The 25,323-nt window shown below is 48.6% G+C and overlaps 1 protein-coding gene across 3 annotated transcripts in view; it reads left to right on the forward strand.

The window, feature by feature from the left end:
* Positions 1-25,323, forward strand: part of ADCK1 (aarF domain containing kinase 1) — a 105,241-nt gene that overhangs the window by 48,348 nt on the left and 31,570 nt on the right. For all 3 annotated transcript variants that reach the window (XM_006925489.3, XM_025042109.1, XM_015599564.2), the window contains one exon: positions 16,034-16,192. In XM_006925489.3, coding sequence (XP_006925551.1) covers positions 16,034-16,192 — 159 coding nt within the window. The remainder of the gene's footprint in view (positions 1-16,033; positions 16,193-25,323) is intronic.

A 25,323-nucleotide genomic window follows, 5' to 3' on the forward strand; every position in this document is an offset into this window, starting at 1 on the left:
TTCATAAGTTTATCGCTCATGGTGATAGGATTCTAGGGTGTTCTTTGTACCTTCTGCCAGCCTTCCCACTTGCCTGTGTTGGGGTGATTATACCCATGTACTCACCACTTCCCCTTCAACCCACAGACCGTGCTAGGGTCCTCCCTGTCTTTGGGATCTGACCTGCAGGGTAGCGTCAAACACTCTGCTCAGCTGCTGCGTCTGGGCTTTTCTGTGGAGAGAGGTCCTGGGCTCGTGGTGGCCCCGTTCACTGACCTGGGGTGGGTGAGATCCACCACTTGCTTTGCTCACTCAGAAAGTACAGATTTGCTGAGCAGCTGATATGTTCTTCCCTCTGTGCCAACACTGTGGGGGATACAGAGAATGTCAAAGCCATGTCCCTCCCTCCCTTCCTCCCAGAGCCAGGCAGACAGAACAATACACAGAGGGAGTAATTAGAGAACAATTAAGTGCTCAGCTGTGGGGCTGATGCAGAAGTTCAGGGGAAGTTCAGAAGAGGGTTCTTGGAGGAGGTGGGTCTTGAGCTGGCCCTCGAAGGATGAGTAAGATCTAAGGAGCAGAAGTACCAGGGCGGCAGAGGCTGGCAGTGTGGTGACTAGTGCTGCACACAGCTCGCTCGGGGGTTGAGAGTAGACCAGCAGGTCGGTGGTGTATTAGTTTGCTAGGGACATTGCAACAAAATGCCACAAACTGAGTGGCTTAAACTACAGAAATCTATTGTCTTACAATTCTGGTGGCTAGAAGTCCAAGGTCCAGGCGTTGGCAGGGTTGCTTCCTCTGAAGCTGTGAGGGAGAATCTGTTGCATGCCTCTCTCTTCGCTTCTCATAGTTTGCAGGCCATCTTTGGTGTTCTAGGCTTATAGAAGCATCACCCCAATCTCTGCCTTCATGCTCCCCTGGCATACTCTCTCTGTGCGTATTTGTCTCTGTGTCCAAATTCCCTCTTTTCATAAGGGCACAGTCTCTGGGGTTAGGGGCCCACCCTGTGCCAGTATGACTTCATTTTAACTAATTATATCTGCCATGGCACTAGTTCCGAATAAGGTCACATCTGAAGTACTGGGTGTAGGACTTCAACACGTGAGTATTTGGAGGACATAATTCAAGCCATAACAGATGGGTGCTTTTGTAGCTGTGAGGATCAGAACTCCACGCTGAACCAGCCGAGGTAAAGGGGCAGATGGAGCGCGTCATGTAACCACAGTTCAGGAAGTGTCGGGGTAGAGCTGGCCCTTCGAGAGCCTCTTCCAGGATTCCTCTCTGTCTCTCAACTTCTTCCTGCAGGTCAGCTTCGGTCACACAGATGAGTCCTTGGCGACCAGCAGCCACGGGCAACTCTCAGCCTCACCTCTTCTCAGCTTTGTCTCTAGGAGGTCCCCCACCCCAACCCAGTTTCATTTGATAAAATTCCAGATTAGGAGTCAGACCGACTTAGCTTAAGTCAGACATTGTACTGGATTGAACAATGTCTCCTCTCCCCATTTACGTCTCCCTAGAACCTGAGAATGTGAACTAAGATTTTTGAAGGTGTAATTAGATAACTGAAAATGAGTTTATACTGGATAGGGGTGGGCCCTAAATCCAGTGAATGGTGTCCTTATAAGAAGGCCATGTGAGAGACAGAGATTCGAGTGATGCAGCTACATACAAACCAAGGAACTGCAAAGGTCGCTGGCAGCGACCAGAAATTAGGAGGAGGCAAGCAAGGGTTCTCCCCTAGAGCCTTAGGAGAGAATGCAGGCTGCCGACACTAGATTTCAGACTTCTAGCCCCCAGAACCGTGGGACAATAAATTTCTGTTGTTTTCAACCACCCAGTGTGTGATAATTTGTTAACAGTAGCCCTGGGAGAAAAACACAGATGTTCATTCTCAGACCAATTGCTGTGGTCAGAGGGTGGGGTCTGTAAGAAGATGCGACACCTCTCATTTAAACCCCAAGGTTAGAGTTGAGGTGAGGTGGGAGAAGCAAGGCAACAAATGCATGAAAATGTGGTGAAGCAAAAAAACCATCGATATTCATGGTAGTGGATAATAATGTTATCGTTTCTGTCTGTCGTTTCTGTCTATGTACTACACGTTAGCTGGATGCTTTACAGATATTGTTTCTAATCCTTACGGTAATTCTGCAAGGTTGGTAGATTTTACCATTCCAGTTTTCTAAATGAGGAAGCAGAGTTCCTGAGAGGTTAAGCAACAGGGACAGTCACATAGCTAAAAGAGGCAGAACCTAAGTCCCCACCCCTCCCACTAGGCAGCTGTTAGCTGGTTTCTGGAGGACAATAGAGTGGCCTTAGGCATTGGGCCTTGATGTTCAGGCTTTTGAGAGTCACCACAGGCCCCGGTCTTAGAAGTAATGTTAAGTCAACTTAGCTAAGCGTGTGTGCATGTGTGAACATCTGTGTGCAAGCTCATGTGACTGAGGAAAAGAGACGTTTTGAGCAGAGTCAGCCGCGGATGGATGGAGGGGCCCAAGGCAGGAGCCGTGTGAGAAGCCTCTTTCCATCATCCACATCTGGCTAATAGAGCCTTTTTCAGCTGTCCCTCAGAGCTGGGGCAGGGCCAGTTTTTCTTCTCTTGCCATCCTCCTGGAGCTCAGATTGAGTGTCCTGGGCTGGGCAATGAGTTAGGAGGCCACAAGCCAGAGGACAAAAGGGCACAGCCACTGCTCTTGAAGGAGCTGACGCCAGGCCCCCTGGGATTGCCAGAGGGACCTCCTCTTCTCCTTGACAGGAGCTCCTGGCCTCCCTTCCCCTCCCCAGGGCCGAGGGAGTGAGTCTCCTCTTGCAGACTGCTCAGGGCTGGGGTGGGTAGCAGGGGCAGGGCGGATGTGACTGCAGTGGTTTCTGGTGCCTTCTTCCTGTCACCCCGTGAGCCAGAGGGTCGTCCTTACTGGTGATGGCTGGAGTAGAAGCGTTGATTTGGAGGATTCCCAGGTCCTGCCCCATCTTACAGTGAACATAATTGCCGACCTTGACCGAGTGTTCATGGCGTGAGAAGTGCTCATCCTAGAAGACCGCTCCGAGGCAAGGATTCTAGTGAGAGTGGTTTTGAGGGAAGTTGAGGTGCTGCCGGTAGGGAAGAGGGAAAGTGGTCCAGGGAAGAGAAGGCGGCCGGTTACTGTGCCCTCTTAAACCAGCTGACACAATGGCAGATGAAGATGAATCCTGTGGGGAGACTCGGAAATGGTGCCAAACAGCCACCTTAGAATTATCCCACCCAAGGGCCAAGAGAGAAGGTAGAGTTTTATACAGCAGCTTCCTACCTTCCTGAGTAGTTGCTGTTCCTGAGAGCTGTTAATTCTGCGGCTATGGAAAGAGAGTTTTGGGGCACAGATGCAAATACTTGGAATTGCAAGTCCGGCGGAAGCGGGAGGAAAGATCTGAAGGAACTGGCTGGGGCAGTGGTGTTACTTTGTAGGCATCATCTCCCATAATCCTCGCAGCTGCCCTATGAGGAGAAGTACTTTTACTGTCATTTTACAGAGGAGCAGATCAAGGCCAGAGAGGTCGAGTCACAAGTCTGCGGTCACACAGAGAGTACAAGGCAGAGTCAGGAGCAAAAGCCAGGCTGAGTCCAGAACCCAAGCTCCTAACTCCTGCGTTCTGCTGCTCTCTGTAAGGAGATCCCTGTGCTTTTCACAAAGTTTCACACCTTAGCAGTGTAGGGCCTCTCCCAGCATTCCCGAGTGGGAGGTGGGACAGGCACACAGGGAACCCTGGCTGGTCCAGGAACTAGATATTTATTAAGTGTTTCTGTCCCTAGTATGTGTTAGATGTTTTCAAACACAAGGTCTCATTTAGGCCTCACGACGGCTCAGTGAGGTAGGTATCCGTTTCCCCATTTTTCCCAGATGTAGAAACAGATAAAGAGACACTAAGTAACTTACTTAGGATCACACAGCAGGACAGCGCCTCAGCTGGGAACTGAACCTGAGTGTCGTCTGACTCTAGAGACAAACATACTTCAATTACACAGGCCGCTTCATGGAGGGGAGCGGCGGGGTTCCCGGCCACGCCGAAGGGCCTGTGAGACCCAGTCTGCCTCTGACATCGTACCAGTTTGCCATCTCACCCTCGGCCCTGGGCTGGCCCTGGACCCATGTTCTCACAACAGCCAATCAGGTGATGCTCGAGGAGGTGCTCTATGATGTGTGCGGTGAGGTTGCCAAGCTCTCCTCCATTTCACCTCTGAAAAAGGTGTGCATAGGCCGGGGACTGGTGATGGGGTCAAGAGTGGTCTGCTCTCCCAGTGTCCCTTAGACTAGGCCCTTCTCCGGGGAGGGATCCCCCTCTCCTTCCACTTCCCCCACTCACTATCTACCTGATGCTGCTCCCGGGCAGCAGAGGGAGGCAAGCCCTCCACGTCTGCCTGATTTATGTTCATCGTTGAAACAATAATGTTTAATCTGGAAAGGGCTAATCAATTTTTTATGCTGATTATGAATAGGCCAGCTGTGCCTGCTTCTTTATTCATGGAGCTTCGAGAATAAGCCCATGTCCCAAGCCAGGCTCCTTTGATTTCTGCCATGGGAGGCCCTGCTTCAAAGAGAAACCCTCCGTGGCCTTGCCCATGCCACTCGGGAGGTGACTCCTGGTGTGTGTGTGTGTGTGTGTGTGTGTGTGTGTGTGTGTGTGTGTGTGTGTGTGTGTGTGTGTGTGTGTATGTGTGCACGCGTGTGTGCATGTGTGTGAGCATGTGTTTGTCACCAGAGAGGGTAAGCTGTTGCCAGGTGGAGAACGAGATTTGAGTGTGTGTGCGTGTGTGGCCACATGTCTAGAGGATGGCTAGAGTGGACTAGGACACAATTAGGGGAGTGTGGGATGGAAGGTAAGACTTACAGGATCATAGGATCAGGAAGGCTGTCAAAGATCAAGTGTTCCCACACCCTTCTATCGTAAGTGATGAAGCTGCTCGTCTAAGGTCACGTGGCTGGTTGGTGGCCAAGGGTGGAGGGCAGAGCCCCTTCCACAGCAGCACAAATGGGGCGAGAGTCAGAGGGAGGTACTGTGTGGCTGCTCTACTGACGTGTCTCACACCTCTGACATCTCTGAGGAGCTTATACCTCAGGTACAGAATGGGCTGTCGACATAACTTAGTAAGAGGTCAAGACAAGGTGAGAGAAGGTCATCTGAGAAAGCTTTTAGGTGTTCTTGGAATCTGCGGTAGGGGCATGGAGAGGGCTTTCTGGAGCAGGTGAGCAGGGTTTGAGTGCTGGAACGTGGAGAACAAGCTGCAAGACATGGGGAGGGCATTTCAGGGCAGGTGAAATGGCCCGAGTGGAGGCAGAGCTGAGGATGTCATCTCTGGTGGGTGTCACCTCAGGGAGGTGTTTGAACCTTGAGTGAGAGGTGGTAGGGGGGTGCGTAGAGGGGGCGCGTTGTGCCTCCTGGGGTGGGGCTGGAACCATGGAGCCCCAGGCCTGCGTGGGGGCCGGTGCTCAGCCTGGATGGCTTGGCTGTCCCACAGGTAGGGGCTCCTGTGTGTTTGGACACTACACTGCCTTTCTTGCTTGGACTTCACCAATCATTTGTGTATTCATTTGTTGACTCCGTAGATGTGTGCTGAGCTTCTGTTATTCGGGCCCCGGGGTGATATGGGTGAGCAAGCCTCCATCATGCTGCTTATCATCTAGTCGTAGGGGAATGGCAGATGTTGAATAAGTGATCAGAAAATAAAAATGTCATGACACTTGTGATAAATGCCATGAGGGAAAAGTACAGCGTGCTCTGAGTCTGAGGCAGCCTCGGTGGCCTTTCTGAGGAAGTGGTGATTAAGCCGAGGCCAGAGGATATAGTTGGGAGAAGGGAGGGTGGGACAGAGAACAGAGAATGCAGAGGCTTGGGGATGGGAAGGAGCACAGATCTGTCTAGGGACAGAAGGGCTGGCGGTGGCAGGGCACATTCAGGGGGTCCCAGATTGGTGGCCACCAGCAGGCTCCGTGCAGAGAACAGCACAGTCCAGTCTGCAGCGGCCTGCACAGGGAGAGGTGGAACTGGGAGACCAGTTAAGAGGTTCTTGTGGTTGTCCAGGCAAGAGGTGATGGTGGCTCAGACGAGGAGTGGACGGACATATTTTGGAGACTGAGGTCAAGGATGAATTAAATGGCAGGGAGTGCTAAGGGAGAGATAGGTGCCATGGTCGACCCCTGGGGTTCTGGCATGGACAGTGGGGGACCGCCTCAGAACTGACCACAGCACCGAAGGGGACAGTGGCGGGGGGAGGGGGGTGAATATGTTAACAAGTCATCCTGCTAGCAGTTCGGGGAAGAAGTTCTCTGCAGGGCTGGGATTTGCATAGTGCCCCCTCTCTCCTTGGAGTGAGAGGGGTGGGTTGGCGGTCAGAGAAGGCCAGAGAGTCTATGTGGGACTGAATAATTTGGGGTTCAGCGCTGAGAGGCTGGGCCCCAGAATTGGGTTCCTGGTTTTCAGGTATTAAAACAAGTCATCCACACCCTGATCTAACAAGGTCTCTAGGAGTGGGTGTGTGTTCCTGTAACTGGGACTGTCGATGGAGAGGCTGTTACTTCAACAGCTGGAGCAGCTTCTGCCAGTCACCTGTGCCATCGTCATTGTAGTGAGAGGCCCCACATGGGCCCCCACTGCTGTTCTCTCTCACCTTTGGGATGTGAACTGATGACTGGTGGTTCTGTGTCAGCTTTAAGAGGAAACCGGGCTCCTGGGGAAGAGACGTGGGGAAGGTTTTAGAATCTGGCCTGGGGTTGGAAGGGAATAACATGTAAGAGGCAACCAGGGGAGCAAAGGACCCCTTGCCCCGGGAGGGGAAATGGGGACTGGTGCTAGGTGTTGCTACCCGGCACGGCGGAACTGCAAGCCGTGATGCGCCCTCCTGGTGCCGTGTTGTGGGGCTCACATTTGTCCTGTGTTCCCCACACTGCCTGTGCATCTTCTTGTCTCATTCCTCAGCTTCCTAGTCTCACCACTGCCCTGGGAAATACAGCGAAGGAGTAAATATATATACTGAGTGTTCCACTAACGCTCTACATCAGGGGCCAGCAAACTTTTTTGTAAAGAGCCTGTAATAGGTTCCTGTTACCACCGTAACAAATTAGCACAAATTTAGTGGTTTAAAACAGTATATAGTTATCTTACCATTCCGCAGGTCAGAAATCCTGGAATTCAGATGTCGGCTGGGCTGCATTCCTTCTAGAGGCTCTAGGGGAGAATCTCTTTGTTTGCTTAGTCCAGCTCCTAGAGGTCACCTACATTGCTTAGCTGGTGGCCCCTTCCTCCATCTTCAAAGCCAGCGGTGTAGCATCTTTAAATCTCTCTTTCTCCCCCTCTCCCTATATCTCCCTCCTTCCTTGTCTCTCTCTCTCTCCCTCCACCTGCCCCCCACATCATTTCACCTCTGCTTCCTTTGCCATATCTTTGCTCTGACTCTGCCCTTCCTACCTCCCTTTGACGAGGACCCTGTGATCACGTTGGGCCCACATGGTAATCCAGGGTACTCTCTCCATTTCAAGAGCCTTAACTTCATCACATCTTTGGGGATTAGGGATATGGACATCTTCGAGGGGCCATTTTTCTGCTGTCCGCAGGTCCAAATAGTCAATATTTCAGGTTTTACAAGCCACACACTCTGTCACAATGGCCTGCCGCTGCTATTGCAGGGTGAGAGGCACCACAGACAATGTGTGATGAGTGGGCATGCCGCGTTCCAGCAGAACTGCATTCATGGACATGGACACTGAGTTTCAGATAATTTTCATATGTCACATAATATTTAAAAAAAAATTTTTTTTAAAACACTTAAATGTAAAAAAAGAATTCTTAACTTACGGGCTGTACGGAAACAGGCGGAGACCTGGGTTTGGCCTGCTGGCTACAGTGTGCTGCTCCCTGCTGTGGATGCATACCATCCTTTATCATGCCCCAGTAAGTGGGTATCGTTATTATCACCGCCATTTTGCAGATTAGTGAAGCTAAGTAGTTTGCCCAGGGCCACATGGCTGGACGTTGGCAGGTAGGGCTGCTGACGCCAGAGCGGGAGTTCTTGGGGTCAGCTGGTAGCGTGTGTGGTTTCCCCCAAGAGTGGGCTTTGTCTTTCCGGCAGACCCAGAAAGTCTGGGTTTACCTCGCTTTAAAAGTCCCTGGCCCTGCTGTTGTCACATGCAAAGTGAATCTGGAAAACTTCTTACTGGGAGAAACATGCTCAGATGTTCTAGAAAGATCGCAAGGGCTTTGGTACCTGACCTCCCTTGTTTGGGGCTCTGAGGCACGGGAACATAGCCTAGGCTCATTTGGTGTGTGGCATTTGCCACCTCCTGGAGGCCAAGGCAGTTTGTCCTGACAGCAGATGCTGCTGTCGTAAGCAAAGGGTGCTTATGCTTTATGTTCTCTCTCCCTGTATTTTGGGTGTAGGAACACGTGAAGGTTGTTGGAAAAAAGGCCTTTGGCGCTTTGTGATGGTGAGCCCATCAGGTTCGAGAATTCCTGAGCCTCACCAGAAATGAATGTGGGCCACTGTGGCCAGGCTTTCTCCCTGTGGGCAGAGCTGTGGATGAGGAACCCTTGCCCTGGGGGAGACCTGGAGAGCCCAATGGCCTGGATTTCGAGTTGGCAGTTGCTGGCCATTTTCTTTCTGGCTCCTTCCTGTTGCCCTATCTTATTTAATTCTTCAGGTTCGAGAATTCCTGAGCCTCACCAGAAATGAATGTGGGCCACTGTGGCCAGGCTTTCTCCCTGTGGGCAGAGCTGTGGATGAGGAACCCTTGCCCTGGGGGAGACCTGGAGAGCCCAATGGCCTGGATTTCGAGTTGGCAGTTGCTGGCCATTTTCTTTCTGGCTCCTTCCTGTTGCCCTATCTTATTTCTTTCCTTTATGGTTCACACAAGCTGTTCCCTCTGCCTGGATGGTTCTTCCTTTATTTCTTCAGCAAGGTAACTGGCTCCATCCTTTAGATCTCAGTTCTCTGTCACCTCCTCAGAGAAGCCCTCCATGGCTGGGGTTAATCTTCTGATGGTAGCAGTTACCTTTCCCTTCATAGTATTTGTCCGAGTTGGCCATTTTACATTTTTCTGTGGTTACTTGATTAATTCCGGTCTCTCCACTGGACTTCAAGTTCCAGTAGTGACTCTAGAGGATGGTGGCTGTATCTGATTTGGACTCAGTCCCCATTGAGTCCCCAGGGACTGCACACATTAATAACTCAATAAACATTTGACAGATAAACTAATGACCTTTAGCAAATATGTTCTTCTCTCTAAAATAGGGGCAATTATATCTTCTCTATGTGACCTTAGGAGAAGGTCAAGAATTACATAAGAGCGCATTGAGGGCAGCAAACATGCAAATGTAAGGAATAACCTGTGGTCGAAGCTTCAGTTCCTGCAGAGCAAAGGTATCTTATATCCCTTTTACCAATCCACGCTCAAATTCAAGGAAGAGGTAGTAGGTCCTTGTGGCTTGCAGTACGGTGTACAGAGCTCTGCCTGTGCGATTCTGAGGTCTGAGTCCTGGTACTGCCTGTCTCTCAGCCCTGCGATGGGGTGTGAGCACTTGGCCCTTGGGCGCTCCACGGTTCCAAGGGTGGCTCATCACCTTTGTACTTGGATCACCCAAGGGATGCCTGCCTGGGCTGCCCTGGCTCTGGGCGTCCCTGGCTTCATATTGCATTGTCTGGGATCTTTGGTTGCTTCTACCCCAGAGATCTCTGTCACAGGCAGAGACACAGACATGTCACTCTGTAAGGCTGTACAAGTTATTAAGATGGGAAATGTTGAAAGATTAGATTTATGACAGCCAACGGTGAATTATGAAGAATAATTTATCAAATGTCAGTGCCTGCAGCCTACAATTTAGAGGAGGTTTGCTTAAGCTGAGGAGATCCGATTGGCCTGCCTCCTCCCCCACCTCTAGTGAATGGCAGGTCTAATGGATGGCTTCCCAGGCTGGCCAGCCACACTGGGTGTTTATCTGCTTTTTATTAATCATTATTATCGCAACATTTCCATAGAGTCCCTCCACCCACAGTTCTCAAAGTATCCAGCAACAGGGAGGCTCCCTCAGCCACCTCGAATGTACTGTAGCCACTTATGGGAGGTGTTTTAGCTATCCTATATCATCCGGAAGGCCCAAAGTCCCCTTACCAAGAAGAGATTAGGGAACATTGCACCTCATCATCACTCGTTCATTAGGAAATACTTAGCACCAATTATGAGTCACATACCTGGGATGCAATGCTGAGCAAAAATAGAAGCCTCTAGTCTACTTGGAGATCCCCTCTTCTTACCTGGCCAGAAAGTCCCTTCGTGGTTGGGTTGAAGCAGCACTGGGCAGGGGGCACTGTCTCCAGCAGGCCCTGCTAAAATACAGGTGTGTTTTTCAGAGGCTGTTGCCTTCTGCTGGACTGAAGTCCCCTCATGGCCAGAGACTGTGTCTGTTTCGTTGGCTCACACACCTACCTAGCATGGTTTCTGTCATGTGACACTTTCTAGCCTGTAGTAAATGCTCGTTGTCTGGTCGAGGCTAAGGAATGGCAGATAGGTTTCATTTTACATGTTCATTCTGGTCACTTCTCAGTGGCTGCCTGTAGCATTGTGTTGAGAGAGATTCTGAGGCATCATCTGGGCCCAGCAGAAAGGAATACTGTGATTGATTAGCAACATCTGGCATGGACACTCTTGGGGCGTATTAATTAGCTATTACTGCATAACAAATTACCTCTAAAACTTAGTGTCTTAAAACAACGAACATTTGATATCTCAGTTTCTGTGGGTCAGGAATTTGGGAGTGGCTCACTAGATGGTTCTGGCTCAGAGTCTCTCATGAGATTTCAGTGTCACCTGGGGCTGTGTCATCTGAAGGCTTGAGTGGTGGTTCTGGCTCAGAGTCTCTCATGAGATTTCAGTCAAGATGTCACCTGGGGCTGTGTCATCTGAAGGCTTGAGTGGGGAAGGAGGAGCTGCTTCCGAGATGGCTCACTATTGGCAGGAAGCCTTGCTTCCTTACCACATGAAACTCTCCATGGGCTGCTTGAGTGTTCTCACGATGTGGCAGCTTGCTTCCGCTGGAGCAAGCAATCTGAGAGAGAGCAAGGAGGACATCACGGTGACAGTCTCAGAAGTCACATACTACCGCTTCTTCCGTATGCTGTTTGTGAGGAGTGGGTCATTAAGTTCAGCTCACACTCAAGGGATGGGAAATAGGCTCAACCTCTCAAAAGTAGGAGTATTGAAAACATAGGAACATATTTTAAAGCCACCACAGGAGGAACAAAAGCACCTATCTGCTTTCACTGTCAGGTGTCACCTTAGAGAGCGCATATGCCACCTATCTGCTTTCACTGTCAGGTGTCACCTTAGAAGGTATAGGAATGACACTGAAGAGGTGGGATATAAGCCAGGCATGTTTAAGGGAGAGAAGAAGGAATTGCAGCAAAATGGGGTATTAGCTGGTGGGGTGTCTGTGAGATGTAGGGATGCCTGGAGCAGGTCTCTGGGAAATGGTGCCAAGGGGAGGCAATGGGCTTCACTCAGAGGATTTGAGTGGGAATGATGAGTTTTCTGCCCAAGGCAGATGTCAGTGTTTTGCAGAGTCCTAGCTAACTAGAGATAACCTGTCTGCCTCAAGTGGGGTTGGGGCATTCAGTGGGAAAGGTTTGCTGCAGCCACTCCATTAGCATAGGGTCTTGTCCCTCTCCCCATCAGGCTTCATTGGATGGCTGCTGGCACCCGGCCAGGCATGGGGTGGGCCATCTCAAGACCTTGAGAGTCAGACATTGTTTGCTGTTGATGCCGTGGTAACCTGCCTTAGATGCCCTGGGCTGTCTCCGCAGCTTCTAAGTGGGAACTTCCTGGCCTTCCCATCTGCCTGGACTTACCTGCTTCAAGGCAGGCTCTTGTCTTCATCTGGAGCAGGCCAGTTCAGGGTTTGTTAGATTTGTTAGCATTACTTTACAGAATAGGTCTGATGTGAATGAGTATGGGACAACAGGATGGAATATTGAAATTGGGCCATCTTGGAAAATCTGCGACATACCCCATCCTGTGACTGATGAGCCAGTCCCCAAGGGGGCCTGAGTCTGGCTAGCCTGCAGGCTGTGGTGGGGCTGGCTGAGACTCAAGTGAAACTACTCCCAGGTGTCATATGTGGCTTCAGCAGAAGATCCTGACGTCCTGTCACATTATTTTGTGGTGAATGTGGACCCTGGCCAGTGTTTGGCTGCTCCATGTGGCATTTTGGAAATCTTGCCCAGTATCCTGGCTTCATGGAAATCTGCACAGCTGACTTTCTGGAGAGTCTCTCACTTTGCCCTGTACTGGGGTAAAATGTCACATGGTCTCTGGATTCCTGGACCCCAGCTAAAGCCAGCCTGCTGAAGTCTTACCTAGCCCGAGTCCGCTAACCCCTAGGAAATGACATTTTTTCTGCCTCTCTGATGTTGTCTGCTCATAAACGCACGTACACGCACGCACACGCACGCACACGCACACGTGTCATACAAAGCTAGAGAAACTTTTTTCCTGATTATTTTTCCCTTTCCAGACAGGGACATCGATATATTTGAATCATGGCCGACAGTAATTAAAAAGCACATAACTAGTCATTTTAAAATGCAGTTGTTTTACTTAATTGATTTTGCCACCAGACACAGGGGGAAACAAAGAAAAGGGGGAAAGAAAACCTGAGACGAGGAGGCAGGTTTTTGCGAGTGAGTGGAGGCAGCTGAGGGCCCTGCTTGAGTCTAATTGCTGCCCATGCTGCAGTTTGTTTCTGCTAATGGTTTTCTGCTGAAAAGGCTGGGGGACCGGGCTGATTGGAGGGGGGTGGTGTTTATTTCAGCTGCTCTGGCAGTATAATTCTGCTTTCGGGACAGGGCCTATTTTTCCATACTATCAGCTTAAAGTACTTCTACTGAACACTTTGAATCAAGGTTCCATTTGGAGATACTTTATTCATATTTAATTACAGGCTACAGCACCCATCTTTAATTACCTTTTTTATAAGCCAGCTAGGAACATCCACTAGCAATCAATTAGAGAGAGAGAGAGAGAAAGAGAGAGAGAGAGAGAGAGAGAGAGGGGTGTGTGTGTGTGTGTGTGTGTGTGTACACACACACAGGAGGGTATGGACATATGACTTGCTTCCTGATAGAATGGGAAGAGATGGGAGGTGGCGAGCAGGCCAGGGTGGGGTGGGGTATCTGCCTGACAGACTCCCTGTGCGGAGTGAGTGCATCCTCATTTCCCATGCCTCTCTTTGCTTCCATTGATCAATTTGGGAATTCGGGCAGGTCCTCACAGCTGGGCTTTGCTCAGGGTGCTGAGTTGGCAGCTGGGCTTGGGTGGCATCTCGGACCCCCTCCATCCCTTGGTGGGAGCAGGAAATTGTGGAAGGCCCCCTTCCCATCCTCAGGGATGTGGTGTATCAGGCTTCTTCTTATCCTGGAGACTGAAATATGCTGGCCTCAGCCCTTTTCTTTCTACACCTCCCCCCTAGAGTGCTCTTGGCAGCTGTCCTTGCCACACAGCCCTAGCAATGCCATGTCACTCTTTGGTTGCAATGACTCTGCAATGTCCCTGCAATGACACTGGTTTGAAGACTGGTTGTCCTTCTCAGAGAATGAACAAATGTTTCCAGGGAGCCAGGCAGAGGCTTAGGATGGAGAGTAAGGTCAGATGACCTCCAAGTCCTTTGCTGTGGGCAGATGGGGCCATTCTAACTGCCTGGGAGGTGGGAGTCCAAGTTCACAGCTGTGCTCCAGAAAGCATTCTCCTTGGTGCTCCCTCAGGAACTGCCAGAGGGTTTCCAAAGGAAGCTGGAGTTGATCTCAACATATAATGGCCGGGAACGTTGCAGAAGCTCTACCTTCTGTTCCTGGATCCTTGTCCCATCAAGAGGTTGGAGGGAGAATGGAACTCACACTTCCTGAGCCTCTTGGGGTGTCAGGCACCATGCCCATGTTTCTTTGATTCAACCCAGATGGAGCTGAGGACACACTATATCAGTTGAACCTCTTCAGTTGTGTGTGACAGAAAACAACTCAAACTGACTTAAGCAAAGGAAGGACTTATAGGTGGGCATTCAAGCTTAGTTAGATCAACCATAGTGCTTAGGATTCACTCTCTCTGTCTCCTGGCTTTGTTTTCCTTTTTGTCATTACTCTGTGGCCCCTGGCATCTCTAGGTTTCAAGTTCAATTTTAGCAGGCCTCGGTTTCACACCCACCCTTGAGTAACAGATGGAGTGCACCTAGGTAAATCACACACATGACATGTGCTTTTACATTTGAGACCTTTGGATTAGTAGGAGTGTAGGAGCAGGAAGGTCCAGCCACTTCAAAGGGAAGAAAGAGTTCATTTAATTCTTCTCCAATGGAGAGAATAGTGGTTTCATTCCTTCAACAAATCCTTGTTTGTCACTGACTAGTTCAGCTCTGTTCTAGGCAGAGGGAATTCAGTAGCAAACAAAATTGACAAAAGGCACTGCTCACTGGGAGCTGATACTCTAATGAGGTTTATAGGGGTGGTAGTCTTTGTATTCTCCTAATCTAAGCCCAGGTCCAAGATAAAGGGTTCTTGAGCAGAGAGACCCAGGGTGATTCAGGGTGGATGATGTGGGAAGAATCGGGCCCTCAGGGAGCCTCAGTCTCACAAAGGGAGAAAAAGACAAGTCCATGGTTGGGGAAGAAGGAGGAAGTAGGCACTGGGAGGGGTACAGATGAAAACCCAATGAGGTAGAAGGGGAACAGGGAAGCCAAGCTGTACCCATCTCCCATGACAAAGAAGTGTAGGCCCCTCCCATGTTGCCTGGACCTTTGGCCTCGCAGGATGTTGATAAATGGGACAGAGTTTAGTGAAAGCTACAAAAATGATGACAGGGCTAGAGGGAGTGATTTATGAGACAAGATTAGCAAAGTGATGGTGCAACTTTGCAAACAGAGGGATGAGATGGTAGCTGCGGATCATGTGACTTCTGAAGTCCAAGGAGAGGAGAGGGGCTGGGTAGCTGCTGCAGAAGGGGACAAAGGGAGGCGGGGGCATGGACTGAATAGGCCTCAGTGTGCAAGCCTGAGGGGGTGTGAGAAGGGGGGGAGGTGTGTGATGATACACATACACATTTGTGCAGGTATGCGTGTGAATGTCTGGAGTTTGCAGAATTATGAGGCTATCCAGGGACTTCAAGAAATGGAAGGGATGAGAATTTCAGCCTTGGCCAATCTTGCAAAAAGCTTTTGGGGGCCTCCTTCCCATCTGGTAGAATATTTATATCTGGACCACGTAGGTGTGACCAGTCAAGTGAAAAAGACTTTCCCTTCAAGAAAATCGGTATGGCATTTCTAAGAGGGAAGGAAGGAAGGAATAAGGGAAGGAAAGATGGAAGAATAAGGGGTATACTTTCCATTTCATAGAGAGAGAAAGCAAGGCACAGAAAGGGCAGGGGATCTGCCCAAGGCTACCTTTGGGTGGCATTGCAGATGAGGACCAAATGCAAGGTTCGGGCTTGTAGCCCTGGGATCTCTACCAGGTGGCAGGGCTGAGAGTGGGCTGAGGGACCCATATTGAGGCTAATGTTCCGGCAGGAGCAGGAGGTGGTCATTGGATTTGCAGCTTCCAGCCAGGATTCCTTGAGCTCTCCAGGTCGGTGGGATTGGAAATCTTCCATCTGATTCCTGTCTTGGGGTTCCCTAGGCTCAGGTTCTGTTAACTTTTGATTATATCCATATGTGGGAGCTGTGGAGGCACAGTGGTGAGTAATTAAATGGACAGCTGATGCCTAGTTCTCAGCTTTCTAGACAGCATTTCTTTGGCCTTAAATGGAGGTACTCAGGGCATTTAGGCACATGTAGGAGGACACATCCTCCATGTGTGTTTTCGGTCTTACCCCCTCTGTATGCCTGGTGTGACTCTCCATGGCAGCAGAGGGCCCAGGCAAGGCACTGGGCTGGCATATAACTGGTAGAGCAGACAGTCTTATGGGGGCATTGGGCAGCACTGACACTGGCCCATCCTCCTGGCCTCTCTCACCGAACTGTCATCTTAATTGCTGTGTCCTCTCTCTACTCCTGACAGATCCATGATTTGTTTGTGAGCTTTGACGACACCCCTCTAGGGGCTGCCTCCCTGGCCCAGGTCCACAAGGCGGTGCTGCATGATGGGCGGACAGTGGCTGTGAAGGTCCAGCACCCAAAGGTGCAGGCTCAGAGTTCAAAGGACATTCTCCTGATGGAGGTGAGAACTTTCCCCTTTCACCTTCCTTCATCCTCATCCTGCATTTCCTTGCAATCCAGGCAGGCCCAGTGAAACTGATTCGAAGCTGGTAGGCAGATGTGGTACTTTGAGCTGAGGAGGGGCAGAGAGGAGCTTGAGACCACAACAAAGGAGATATCCTGACGAAGCTGTGACCATGAGACCCATGGCTGAGTTGGTTGGTTCTTTGTGATTTTTTTCTGGGAACTGTCTGTGGATGGTCTCAGAACATACTGAATAGCTGCTGGAGCCAAGTGGACCTCAGGAGCATGTTGTAGAAATGAGACGGACCAAAGGTGATTACCTTGGGCTTAGAAAAAGCTACATCTCAGTTCGTTAAATTATAATGAAAGAGAGCACATGGTCAACCAAAGGAAATGAAAATGCCAGGCCGCTCACACAGAAATACTTATGCAGATTGCATGTTTGCCTATCTGATATGTATTGAATGAACAAACGTGAGTGCCTAACAATGGCCCTGGGAAAAGCTCTAGTGGAGACCTTGCCTCTGGACTTTTCCAGCTCCATGCCCGGAGCAAGGGAGGGAGGGTGAGTAGGCCACTGCTGGGGCGGTAGCCAGCACCCACCGTGGGAGGTCAGCAGTCCATTTAATCTGCCAGCATGTCCCTCTTCTTCCTGCTCTCTTTCACTTTCCTTTGCTCCCTTTCCTCTCTCTGGACTTTAGTTTATTCTTTCAACTTGCTTTGACTAAACTTAACACACGTTGAGGGTCTCTTCTGCATCGAGTGAGCAACGTCTTCATCCTTGGGGAGCTCCTTGTTTGGTGGAGGAGCAGGTCTCTACACAGACAGCCACAATGTGGGGACACAGAGGGTATTTGTGAAGTGCTGTGGAGCACTATGCCTGGACTGACGTGGGCATCAAGGGGGCTTCACCGAGGAGCCCATGAGACAGCCAGACAGGGGAGGGACAGCCCAGCCTGTGCGAAGGCTCCGGGTCAGAGGAACAGAGTGTGCTTAGAAAGCTTCCACTGGCTCAGGTGCTGTGAGCTGGGAGTGGTTGCAGATGAGGCGCGCTGTGGAAGTAGACAGGACAGAACTTGGAGTGTTCCAGGCTCAGGAGTAGAATGGCGTACGTAGTAAATATGTATTTACTATGGAACTGAGCCAGTCTGATTTTATCTTGTAGTCAGTAGGGAACAATTTAAGATGTTTAATCAGGGAATGTCATGATCAGATGTGCATTAGAAATAAAAATATGTTGGCAGTCTGGAGGATGTATCAGAGGGAAGAAAGACTGTAGCTAGGGTCACTGATTGAGGGGCTGCTGCGGTGGTCTGAGAGAGAGATAATGATGTGAACCAAAGCAGTGTAAGGGGGTTCAAGGGTGGGATCATTAGGACTTTGTGACGAGCTTTACATGGGCTGGAGGCAAATACTGGTATGAACACGGAGGAGACGAAAACATATCATAGGTTTCTGGCTTAAATGATTACATTGGGATGCCTTTAACCACGTGTGTCAGTCAGAGTCCGGCTGGGGTAAAAAGAAATTGCTCTAGGTATTTCAGAGGGAATTTGAATTTGAAAAGAAATTGCTCTAGGTATTTCAGAGGGGATGGAAGTGCTGAGCAGCTAAATGGAGTGGTGAGACAATTACTGAGAGAAAGAAGCCACCCTCAAGGTGGAGGGACAGAGAGAACAGGTATTTCCCTGGAGCCCAGGAGCTGGGGCCACCTGGTGGAAGCTGGAGCCATGGAGAACTGGCCCAATGGGAGGTGGATCGCAGACGTACGGCCTGTCACCTGGAAGTTGGAGCCACAGATGCTGTTTGGGATAGCAGCATCCTCCTCCTGTCCCCCAGTATTCTGTCAGTGTGGCCCATTGGCCAAACCCAGCTGGAAACCAGTGGCAAGGGAGCCTGGGAAGTGTAGGCTCTGACAGGAGTAAGAGGGTCGGGATGCATTGCACTTTCAGGGCAAAGTGGAAGGGGTGATGGAGCAACCGTGTGACATAAGAGAGGCTGTCAGAAGTTCTGGGTCAGTATAGTTCTGTTTGCAGTTCAGGCAGCAAATATAGATTCAGGATTTACCAGCAAGGAGACTCACAGGAGCCGAATCTGGGGGAGTAGTTGAGATCACTTAGAAAAGGTCCATAGAGTGGGGGAAAAAAAAGGAGAGAGGACAAGGAAAGAACTCGGAGGAGCATGTTCACTTGAGCAGTGCTCCCAGGAGGGTAAGTTCCTGAGGGCACTAAGAAGGCATGGTAGAGAGACTGGAGGAGAACCAGGGTTGAGCAGTGTTTACATTCGATGAAAACAGTTTCAAGAAGAGAACACCGAGACAGTTGTCCAGAGCCGCATAGTGAACCGCACCGAAACGTAGTGGCTTAAAAGGACAGTCATGTGTTTTGCTCATGAATCTATAATCTGGGCAGGGCTTAGCAGAGACAGTCATCTCTATTTTATGTGGTGCCAGTTGGGTGTCTTGACTGGAACTAGAGGATCCACTCAAGGTGGCTCACTCACATGGCTGGCAAGTCGGTGCTGGCTGTTGGTTGGGAGCTCGGCTGGGGCTGTGGGTCGGGGCCTCAGATCCTCTTCGCGTAGGCCTCTCCATGGCTGTCTGGGCTTCCTCACAGCATGGTGGCCGAATGCCCCAAGAGCGTATATCCCAAGGGACTAAGGCTGAAAGTCTATGACACTTTTATAACCTCGCCTTGGCCATCATGTCGATTACCTCTTCCTTACTCTTTTGTTAAGAGCAAGAGTCGCAAAGTTCCCCTCAGTTTAAGGAGCCGGAAATAGACTGCACTTCTTGATGGTGGAGTGGCAAGGTTCTAGAAGAGCATTAGAATGAGAGAGATTGTTGCAGCAACTTGGGAAAATATAGTCTGCCAGAATTACCCAATGCTGTCAAATAGGAGATAGTAAAGCTCTGAAAGGGGCATTTGGAGCTTTTGGGAAGAGCAAGGACAGTGGGATGAGTGGGGCGCAAGAGGATCGAGGCCCCAGGGAATGGAGACGGATAATGTCGAATACTCTTTTTGAGTTTAGCCATGGATGGTGGGGGGAGAGAGGGTAGTGGTTACCGCAGAGCATAGGATTAGAGGCCAGGGGACTCCAGTCTGCTGTAGCTGATGGGGACGGTGGCAGCGGAGCGGGGGGATTGAAGATTCAGGAGAAGAAGTAACTGATAAATATGGTCCTGGAGGAGACTTGAGGGATTGGACTCCAAGGACGCAGGTGGAAATTAGCCTTGGCCAGCTTTTGTTTTGAGACTAGAGGAAGGTGGTAAGTCTGGGTACAGATGAGCGTGTGGGGCAGAAGGAGAAGGAGGTAGGGGGAAGTGGGCAGCTGCGTCGTACCATCCCGATAGCCTCTATTTTTTCTCCGAAGTAGGAGGCAAGACCATCTGCTGAGAATGAGGGGGTAGGCGGTGGCATTGGAGGCTCGAGTGGGGGTGAAGGTTTGGAATAGCTGTTGTGTGCAGTGGCAAAGGGAGCAGGGTTGCTGAGTGGCCCTGGGCATCCACCTGGAAACCTGAGTTTTCTGGAACACATGTCAGTGGCTATGGAATGGCCATTCCTGGGAGTGAACTGGGAGTCTCGGAGGATCCCTGGGTGTCCTGAGACCCAGCAGCCTCTCCTGCATCAGGTGGGAACCTGCCTCTGGCCAGCAGTGTTTTCAAGACCCATTTGGGCTGGGAGGACAGCTGATACCATTTTCTCTGCTCAGAGCCTCACTGGCTCCTTAAGTAATTGTGGCCATAAGGTCAATAGCAATAATAGCAGTAATAAAGATTTGACATCTTCTGGAGATAAGTATCAGATGCTTTTCTTGGGAACTGTGGCCTAGCAGCCGTGTGCAGAGTACAAAGCGGCTCCTTCAGTGACTGAGGCAGTGCTGGGGCTGGGGTGACAGAGCAGATCAGAGACCCGTACGCACAGCCTTCAGAGCAGAAGGTGGAAATGAGGCCCAGGGTCACCACCTCTGTGGACCATCAGCATTGACAGTAGCACTGGGTGGCACTGTCTTCTCACTGGGCTTGGTCTCTGGTAGAAAATATTCTACCTGGATCACCCTTCTCTGCTCTAAAGCTAAGAAGAGCCCAAGTGCAAAGCTCATTTTATTTTATATTTGCAATGAGTATGTATTTTTTCCTGAGTCCAGAACTAAACTGGTGCCTTGGTTTTAGGAATGACAACCCCAGAAGGGTGCCCAGGGCTGCTTGACAGGAGAAGAATGATATTGGGGGGGTATTAGGGCTACCTTAGCCCCCAGAAACTTGGAGACAGAGGGCAGGCAAAGCCACTTTTTTTGCCTTCTGATGCTTCCTTTCATGACAATTCCAAATCCTCTGTGCCCTCATGCTTCTTTCCCACTGCCCAATATTCTCCCTCTCTCCTCTCCAACCCTGGGATTGATCACAGCATGGTCTTGAGGGAAAGACAGTCTGATGAGAGTAATTCATACTAAGCAGGGAGTGACTAATAGTTTAACTTCCAGATTTTTGCAGTTTAAGAGGTGAGCTTGTGAATCCAAACACCTATGTGATACAAGGATAGGCCAACTAAAAGTGGGGAAATAATAGTAACTTGTTTTATCTCACATTTCAAGACATCTGGCAGTAGTGCTGTCTTTTCCAAGGTTGACCAGTCCAGCACTTCCTGTGGTCTTTAAGGACCTAGATTCCTTTTGTCATCCATTCTGCCATCCTGGCTCGTCCTTCTACAGTGATGCCTCTCATTGTCCCAAAACAGCTGCAGCAGTTCCTGCTATTAAAAGTAGATGCCAAAGAGGTCCTGTTTCTTCCTTCATATTCCTTATCAAAAAGGAACCCTTTAGTAGAATTCCCTTCATTTCTCACTGGCTAGAAGTAGGCCACATGCCCGAACCTAAATCATTCTTGGCAAGAGAAATGAGACCATTCTGACTGGCATAGACCAATCATGATTCACCTCAAGCTAAGGCTTACCGTTTTTGAAGGACAGGAAAGGTGAACAGATCTGAGGTTCTATTAGCTAGGAAGTTGGAGAAAATGGCTTTTGGGTGGGCACCCAATAACATGTGCCACCCTGCAAACCCGGCACTCCTTTTGGAGAAGGGGACAGTTCCTGGGATAGACTGTTGCATGGTTGGTGGCAGAGAAATGGAAGCTGACGCTTCGTAAAGGATGTTTGATGAAACTGTTGGTGACTTGGCACAAAAGAGAAAGGCACAGTCAAGGGTGTTTTTCAGCTTTGTCATTATCACCTGATATTGTCCCTTTAATAGTTGGGGCAACTCTACTTCCAGATGCATGGCCAGCGACTCTTATTGATTTGAGTAGCTGTCCAGAGCCAGACTAATTGGGCCTAGAGATTGGAACAATGAAGACAAGGCAGAGTCCATCCGTCTGCTGACGGGCTGGCTTTGCAGCAGTTCCTGCCTGCCCGCAATAGCAGGGAGCTTAGCTGACTGGATCTCACTGACATTCTCACTGAAGCAGGATAGGACTCAGGTGACCTGTGAGCCAGTGGTAAGATCATAATCCCCAGGTCCTAATAGCACCACCCTGTATCAGTCCGTGTTATATCTCTCAAGATTCTGAATTTGATGATGCATAGCCCCTTGCTCTGTTGCCTCCTAAAGAATCTAGCTCATGGCCAGGTACCCTGCCCTTCATGTACCACCTGCCCCCAAGGCGCTCTGTAATGCTGGGACGGGACTCTGGTCTAAGCACCTGAATCTGATCTGCCATCTGCTGTCATCTGGCCCATCCCAAGGATCTCTAAAAATAAAGACCTGTGACGACCATCCTTTTGACTTTTTTTGAACAACATTTTCAGTGTATGCTGTCTGTCATCTTGTTTCTTTTCTGAATGTGTTGATTGAACAGTGGGTGGCTAGGTAATGTTTGCATTTGGCACAGAATCCAACAGTTGATTTTATTTTTTAAAATATATTTTTTAAAAACTCAGGGATGTACGTAATCCCATGGAAACTTCTCTTCACCCTATAATTCTGTTTTCTAAAAAGTGTGCACTTTAATAACTTATCAGAACAAAGATAAACCCGTGAATGGCAAGCTGTTTACATCATTCTGAATTGATTTTCAATCCTTGTCGAACATCCATTTTTACCAGTTCGGATCCGTGCAGCCATTCTATTTAGTGCGCTGTTTTCCCGTAGAACATTATTTCTTTTTATAATATATAATAACTTGATAACAGTAACTCACATTTCAGTTGCATTTTACAGTTTACAAAGCTCTTTTTAGGCCTTATCTCAAGCTTCCTATTGTATCATCCTGCATTGTATTGCGTGAGACTGGGCAACATAAAGAAAGAAGCAAAAAAAAAAAAAAAAAGCCAAGAAAACAACTGAGTCCACGTTCCGCATTTGAAATTACAAGCTATGTGACCTTGAGAAGTGCTTTAACCTCCTAGAACCGATTTCCTTCTCTGCGAAATGGGCAAGAAGAGGATGAAATGAGAGCACGTATATAAACTGCCTTGTGACACAGTCCCTGGCATGTAGCAGGCGCTAAATAATCATAATTCCCCCCCCTTTTTTTTTTTTTTTTTTTGCTATTATAAATAGGAATCGCTAGTTTTCTAGCTCTTATATGACTTAATTTTTCCATTATATTTCTCTGTGGCCCACGATTGGTTTTTCTTCTGTGAGCCAGTGATCTTATAGGAAAATAATTTCATTATTCTACCTTAAAAGAAGACTTAATTGTTGAATATACCTTGATTGATTCATAAGGTTTTAAACCAAGTAGAAAATTCCCAGGCATTTCAAAACTGTGGTTCCCAAAAATTCAGAAGTAATCTCTTTTCCCAGCAAATCCTTAGAAACAGAAAAACTTAATCCATTTGAATAACAACATGTGAACATATAATTATCTCTGAGGAGAGGGCAAACCCTTTGAAATATTCATCTGTTCATTCTTTTATTCATTCACTCACTTATTCATGTGAATATTCAATAAACATCTGCTGAATATTGAGTATGTGCTAGGCACTAATGAAAATATTGGCTGTTGGAAGAATTTTATGGAGAAGATACATTTTGGAGGAAAAATCAAAAAGTCAAATAGATAACAACACCTGTTTTATTTTAGTTGATTGCATCTGTTGTCAAAAAAGTAACTTAAATGAATCTACTGAGGGCAGGCTCTTAAGAAAGGAATTGAATGAAAACAGAAGGTGAAACTGACTTATTCTATTCTCCTCAGCCGAGAAAAGTCTAAAATGGCAGACTTGGAGCAGACGATGCTTTATCTGACCCCTCTCCCCAAACCTCTCGAAGTTCAAGGGGTTGGTAAACCCCCTGAACTATGTGCAAAATTATGTGCGAATGTGCATTTTCTGAGCTTCATAGCTGGTGTTAAATTTTCAAATAAAGGGATAGTGTCCTCCTAGAAAACTAAGAACCCCTGACTTCCATTCAAACAGACCTCATTTTAAAGTAACCAAGGGAGTGACTCACCTACCACCGACAGAATGCTTTAGAAACCAGTTTTATGAGTACTGAATTAGTTTACTAATTAGTTATTAAGAATACTATCAATCATTAAAATCTTTTACTACTTTTATGACAAATGACATTAGGTATTAATAATAACCAATAGTACTAGTAATGACTAATTATATAATTGATTGGTAACAGAAAAATCTTTAAAGTGCCTATCAATGCTGTTCGGGTATTAATGATAATTAAAAATTTCACAAATCACAGTGACTGTATAGCAAATGATGAGGATTTATTATTTGGCCAGAAGCCTCATCCCCAGGTACAGACCCTACTAGGTGGTTGTAGCTCCCTGTGTCTATCTATGTCTGGCCCAGGGATGTTACCTAGGAAGTAGTCAGTAAATATTTATTGAACAAATGAGTGAGCCTCATTGTGGCTCCTTCCTTGACCCTACTGAGCGAGAAACTCCGGAATTTTGGCTGGAACCAAACTACAAAGAAGTTTCTTACCTGAACTCAGAGCTCAGAGTGGAATTAAGGTGGCTCAGGTGATGCGTGCACCGCTGGCCCAGGCCTGGGCAGGTGCTTCTTTTTCTTGCGTGCCTGCTATGCCTCCCCTTTGGCTACAGCTAAGGGCCAGCTGAGGTCACAGTGACAAGATTTGATGCCTGGAGGCTGCTGTGCCCAGGTGCGTGGGTCTGACACATGTGATCTGGACCTCTGCCTTCTAGTTTTGTGTGACACAAACAGAAACAAAACATAAACTAAATCAATTATCATAAGGTCACAGGTCTAGCCCGAGAAAGACTAGACAAGACTTAAAAGAAATTAGACTGCAGCCGAATGTAATTAAAAAAGGGTTTTGAGAGAAATTGAATATAATAACCCCGTGTGATGATTCTTTTAGAATTGTGTCTGGTACATCACCTAGGACTTAGGTTTAAAAACAAAACTGTAAATGGCTCTACTTTAATTTATTTCTTTTGTGCCACATATGCCTAACAACTAACATCGTACACCAGGGCAAAAAGAAGCATAAGACGAGACTCATAGCTGGGGTTCAGTGAATCCTTCTGGACTGAATGGATGGGTCTTAGACTGCTAGGGCTGTCATAACGAAATATCATAGACAGGGTGGCTTAAACAATAGACATTTATTTCTTACAGTTCTGGAAGCTCAAAGTCTAAGATCAAGGTGCCAGACAGTTTGGTCCTGGTGCTGACCTTCTTCCTGACTTGTAGACAGCTGCCTTTTCTCTGTGTCCTCACATGGCAGAGAGAGTGAGCTCTGGTCTCTCTTTCTTCTCTTTCTCTTTCTGTAAGAACACTACAAGGTACCAACAGGCCCATGGTTCTTTAGTTCGAGCTCATTTAGTTCTGCTCCAGCCAGGAGTAGAGATGAGTGTGCTCAGAGAACTTGGACTATAACCTATACCAAGAATCACTGGGAGGCTTGGTCAGTGGTTCTCCTCAGGCCCCAGTTTTGAACACTGACAAGGAGGCCTTGTAGGAGAGCAGGAGAGTTGCATACTGGGTATCCCCTCCCGGAATGCTGGAATGTCTCCCATGTCCCTGGCATCACCCCTGCTTGCCCACTACACAGCTTAAGAAATAAACACAAACACAGTTCCAGACTGACAGCATCTCCAGCCTGTGTAAACAGGGCCACGAAGCCCAAATCGGGGAGCCGCAA

This window comes from Pteropus alecto, unplaced genomic scaffold (assembly GCF_000325575.1).
Source record: "Pteropus alecto unplaced genomic scaffold, ASM32557v1 scaffold8, whole genome shotgun sequence".
Classification (NCBI taxonomy): Eukaryota; Metazoa; Chordata; class Mammalia; order Chiroptera; family Pteropodidae; genus Pteropus; species Pteropus alecto.